Genomic DNA, 5,745 nt, shown 5'->3' on the forward strand with positions numbered 1-5,745 from the left:
TCTCAAGTTACTGCTGCTGTTACTAGATAACTAATGCATTATCAGTGTTTGCTTGAAATGGAAGATGTCATGTATGACTTCCAAGTCAGTTGCTTGAGCAACTTTACCGTTTGCGCAGTCAAAAAGCTTCTATTATGTAAATGTTTACTCTGTGTCAGAAGCGATGCTAGGCATTGGAGATGCAAAAGTCAATAATGGAGACTTGGTACCTGACCCGTGTTCATAGAGGACACAGATACAGGCAGTTTGCATAGAGTGTGGTATGTTATGACGAGATACTTAAGGCACACCTGCAAGGGTCACGTTGCTCAAAGTTGAGGTGGTTAGAGAAATTTCCAGGAGAAATTTTATTAAAACTTGATTGTGAAGGATGAGTAGGAGTTAGATAAACAGCAGGCAAGCAGGGCGGAATGCTGTGAGAATTGAAGTTGGAAAGGTCCTCATGGGCTAGGAGCAGTGGATAGTAGTCATATTCCCTTTTTTGAAGGGAATGATGCAATCCTGTTTTGTGTTTAGAAAGATCTCTATAGCCATAAAGAATGGAGTAGGCAAAATGGGGCTGGAAGTTGGGATACCAGTTGTTTTTTTTTTTTTAGCAATCCAGACCATTGTTTTGATCTTTGAAGCCCACCACCCAGCTTGTAGGATTCACATTGATTCCCTCTTAGCCCATTTTAAAACTTCTTGTTTCACGTTGTTAGTTGAGTTACAGTATATAGAAGTCAAGAGCTCTTTGAGTCTCCCACGAAGATACTGTTGGTCATCCCTGGCTCCGTCCTACCTGAAATCTTAATTTGTTAGCACCTCATTTTATAAGAATAGAGCCACAGAGATTTGATTTTAGAAAAATTGATGTTATTGAGATTTAATTGAAATACAACAAATTAGAGGTAAAGTATACAATTTGATAAATTTTGACACGTATACACCCATGAAACTATCACCAATAGCAAGACAATGGTCATATCCATTAGTCTTGAGTGCCCTTCCTAGTCTTCCTCCTCTTGCCCTTCCCACTCCCTTCCCCCAGGTGACCACTGATGCGTTCTGTCACAACACATTTGTTTGAATAGTTTATAATTTTATGCCAGTACCACACTTTGATTACTGAACTTTTTAATCTTGAAGTCAGGTAGTGTTAGCCCTCCAGCTTGTTCTTTTTCACGGTTGTTTTGGCTATTCTAGATTGTTTTTGTTTCCATGTGAAATTTGAGGTCACTTTGTCAATTTCTAAAAAAAAAAAAAAAATAACCTGCTAGTGTTTTAACCAATACTGCATTGAATCTATACATCAATATGGAGAGAACTGACATCTTTACAGTGTTGAGTCTTCCAACCCATGAACTTGTTATATTTCTCTGTTTAGGTCCTCTCTAATGTCTCTCAACGTTTAATAGTTTACGACGTACTGATATTTCACGTTTTTGTTAGATTTATCACTAAATATTTTATATATTTGGATACCATAGTAAATATTTAGTTTTGATTTGCAGTTGTTTATTGCTAGTATATAAAAATGCAGAGATCTTTTGTCCTGCAACATTGCTAAAATTATTTATTAGTTTTGGTAGCTTTTTGGTAGATTCCTTTGGAATTTCTACATAGAAAATCATGTCATCTGCAAATAAGAGTTTTAATTCTTTTTTTTTTTTCAAAATGGATGCCACATTTTTTCTTGCCTAATTACGCTGGCTGGAACCTCCAGTACAACATTGAATAGAAATGGTAAGAACAGAAAGTCCTCACTCTGTCACCAATTAAGTATGGTGTTAGTTGTAATTTTTTTTTTGTAGAAACCCCTTATTAGGCCAAGGAAGTTTTCTTTGCTGAGTTTCTATCAGGAATAGACGTTGGATTTTGTCAGATGCTTTTTCATCTACTGAGATAATCACACAGTTTTTCTTTCAGTTTGTTAAAGTGGTGGATTGTATTGACTGACTTCAAATATTTAACCAACCTTGTATGCCTTGGGTAATCCCAACTTGGTCATAGTGTATTATCCTTTTTATACATTATTAGATTCAGTTTGCTGAAGTTTTATTTAGAATGTGTTCATGAGGGATATTGGCCTGTGGTGGTCTTTTCTTGTAATGCCTTCATCCTGTTTTAGAATCAGAAATGCTGACCTCACAGAATGAGTTGGGGTGCTTCCCATTTTCTGGAAGAATGTGAAGAATTGGAATTATTCTTTTTATTCTTAAATGTTTGCTATAATTTACCACTGTAGCCACCTGGGGCTTCAGAGTTTCTGTGTGTCTTTGCCCATTTTTTTTTTTCTAGTCACTCTGGCTAGTGATGTATCAATTGTATTGATCTCAAAGAATTAGCTTTTGATTTCTGTGTTTTCTGTTTTCCATTTCATGGTTCCTGCTCTGATATTTATTTTAAATACTTTATTTTTTAGAACATATTTAGGTTCACAGCAATATTGAAAGTAAAAGTACAAAGATCATTACTTGGAGATCTTTCTACTTTTCCGATAAGGGCATTTAGTGCTGTAGATTGATTTCTCCATAAGTACTGCTTTCGCTGAGGCTCCGCAGGAGAGGACCCCCTCCTTCCTGTCAATAACACAGAGCTTTCCAGTGTTGTAATTTTTTGTCTGCTAAAATAAGAATCATAAAGTCGATGTCTGCAGGGACAAAGGAGAAGGTTTAAACACAACAGCTCCGTTTCATTTGCATGCTTGTACTAAGTAGGGAAGGAAGCTGTCAGATGTTTTGATTCAGGAAAATATCTTTTTGACAAAGCCATCTTGTCGCTTACACACGACAGGTTATTTCTTTGCTTTGTTTCACTGACAAGATCTATCCAGTCAATATTAATAATGGAAGGGAAGTCTTAATGAAAGGAAAACTACTTTTATCTGTGAATCATTAAACAATATCTTATCCTTGCCACATTTCCGCAGTTCTGCGTAAAGGCTAAGATGATACACCCAATTGCTCTTATGATTTAGGTTGTTTTTCTAAAAAAGTATATGGCATTAAATCACATCTTTGTTTATATTTCAGTGTTATGCAGAAACCTGCCTTCACTCAAGTTTGGATGGTCTTTTAGTCTTTTAGAACCAGTATAAACCAACATCAGGGATCCACAGAAATAGTTAACCTTTAACATTTTGCCCTATTAAGCACTGTTAGCTACTGATACACTAAAACCCTGTGCAATATGTCTTTTAATTCCCATTTTACAGGTAAGAAAACTAAGATTTAGAAAATGGTCTAAGGTCCTACACTAAGTGGTAGGGTTGGAGCTCTGACTCAGTCTCCAGTGATCGGAAGCACATTACACACCCTCCTTCTATATTATTTCGAGTATGTTTGAAAGAACACCTTGTAATGGTTATTAAACGGTAGGGCTCTGAACATCTCGATTCAGAATATGACTGGATGAGTTCACCAAACCAAGCTAGGTGAATAATATAGTAGTTAAGAAAATAAATTCTTGGTTACAGCTCTCCTGGCTAAAAACCTGCTCCTCAGTCTTCTCTCTTCTCCCAAATTCCATGGGGCTGCAGCCTTCCCCAGTGTGGCCTGTCTCCTTCTAAAATGTACTTTCAATAAATCTTACCTTAAAAAAAAAAAATTAAACACTTTGCTACGGTGTAAAATCTGAACGTTACTTAAGAGGGAAGGGACAAATACTGAATTGGAGGCAACCGTGGTAGTATAGAAAGAGAATGGGTTTAGATCTCTGTTACTAAGCCACTTAAAAAAGTTATTTAACTTCTTTCAGCTTTAGACTTCTCATGTTAAATGGAGATTTTTCTCCTGTTAGGATTAAAGATAATGCGTTCAGCACAGTGCCAAACTTGTCGTGGCTGGTCAGTAGCCTGTATTTGTTGGAATCCTTAATAAACTACTTTTTGAGGCATTAAGTTCGTTTTTGGATACCACCCACCCCCATCCATCACCAAGATTAAGTTCTTCTGCTAAGTATATAGCGCTGAGTTCCTTTCAGTAAAGGCAGTTATATTTTGAAATCACGTTTAATCATGTGATTACACTAGATGCTAAGTTCCCTGCAATCAGAAGAATCAGGTCTGACTTTTCTCCCCATTGTCCCCTCTCTGTACAGTGCCTGCCATACAATAGAGCTTTAGTAAATGTTGAATGAATGAATTCTTAATAGCTGATACCGGTGACTTTGTGATAATGATGTGTGACTGCATCAAAGTAGTGATGCTTTCTTTGAAGAATTAAAATAACATGTCCTATGGTCTGTGTAAAATATCAGTATTTTAACCCATCAGTCTCATGTGGCCACACCTTGGTATCATGCTGATTGAACTTCTTAGAAATAGAGCACAGTAATATATTTCATTACATTTAGCATTATTATGTATTGGTTTCAGCTTGACTACTCATGATTTGAATTACTCATACTGCGCCCTAACTGCTGTATTATGCAGAGTTCATTTTCAGTTTTTGGTTACTTACATCACTTTGCAAGAAATACGGTTGTTTCATGACACTCTTACAGCTTTAAGAAAGTAAAAATATCAGGTACCTTCCCATCTTCAAACTACTATCCACATAAACATTTTCATTTGATTTCTCTTTGAAGGGAGAAGATGTCAACCGGACACTAGAAGGTGGCAGAAAACCTCTTCATTACGCAGCAGATTGCGGGCAGCTGGAAATCCTGGAGTTTCTGCTGCTGAAAGGAGCAGATATTAACGTATGTAAAGAGCATCGTCATTCTAGAAAAAATTCCTGTTGTATGCTTTGGGTAGTTATTTTCTAGAGATTTAGAAAATAGTTAACTTGCGGAAACTTTATTTTAAATAAGAATACAGTCTGAAATTATACCAAACTTTCCGTGACTTAGAAATACATCATTGGGATTTTTAAGAATAAGCAGACAAACCTTTTCAAACCGAAGTTCAGGATGTTTCCCCCTTAGCTGTTGTTTTTCAAGTTCTAAAGCAAGTTGAGATTTAGCACTATCTGTATATAGTAAATGGCTATCACCCAATGGAGCAAAGGACGTTGCAGTCATATAATAAATCTAAACTGGATTTTTGGACAAAGATCAGTAGACAAGCGGTCAGACGGGCAGTCAGCTCCTGACTCTTGCCTTTTATAGCTTCTGCACTTCAGAGTTTGGGGAAAAGGTTTAAGTACCCATGTCAACAAGTGAGATGAACTTTTCACATTTCAGGGCATACCATGTCACCTGGCCCGAGTGTGACAGGACCTCATGGCATTTCTACACTAGTGGGGAGTAGAGACGCAGAGGTAAACTAGTTACACAGTAAGTGGCAGAGCCCTACTCCACTCCACTGACTCCCAAGGAGAAACACTGCTTGTGGGCTTGGGCCTCTGGAGGCTAGAGACTTGTAGCTGGGAAGCGCTTTTGTATAGAAAGGCAGATAGTTAAACACTGACTTTAATATAGTCACAGGAGTCCTAATTAGATTCGGAAAGAAGGAAGAAATGAAAGCTAGATAAGGTGGTTTATCTCCTTTATTATTTCACAGGCTCCGGATAAACATCATATCACCCCTCTTCTGTCTGCCGTCTATGAAGGTCATGTTTCCTGTGTGAAATTGCTTCTCTCGAAGGTGAGCTCAATTGCTGATTTTCATTGCTTTTTCTATGATTGTGTAAGTTCAGTATTTGGTTGTTAATTTAAGTTTTGTTGGACATCAGGGACAGAAAGCTGGAAGTAGTATCCAAAACTGAAGTCTAGAACATTGTTACCCAAAATAGCTGATCTACTGTTACCAGTTCATGATGG

At 37.2% G+C, this 5,745-nt stretch overlaps 1 protein-coding gene across 1 annotated transcript in view; it reads left to right on the top strand.

The window, feature by feature from the left end:
* Positions 1 to 5,745, top strand: part of MTPN (myotrophin) — a 57,172-nt gene that overhangs the window by 32,709 nt on the left and 18,718 nt on the right. Inside the window, exons 2-3 of the mRNA XM_011359506.2 lie at positions 4,570 to 4,683; positions 5,486 to 5,569. Coding sequence (XP_011357808.1) covers positions 4,570 to 4,683; positions 5,486 to 5,569 — 198 coding nt within the window. The remainder of the gene's footprint in view (positions 1 to 4,569; positions 4,684 to 5,485; positions 5,570 to 5,745) is intronic.

The sequence above is a fragment of the Pteropus vampyrus genome, unplaced genomic scaffold, assembly GCF_000151845.1.
Source record: "Pteropus vampyrus isolate Shadow unplaced genomic scaffold, Pvam_2.0 Scaffold48, whole genome shotgun sequence".
Taxonomy (NCBI): Eukaryota; Metazoa; Chordata; class Mammalia; order Chiroptera; family Pteropodidae; genus Pteropus; species Pteropus vampyrus.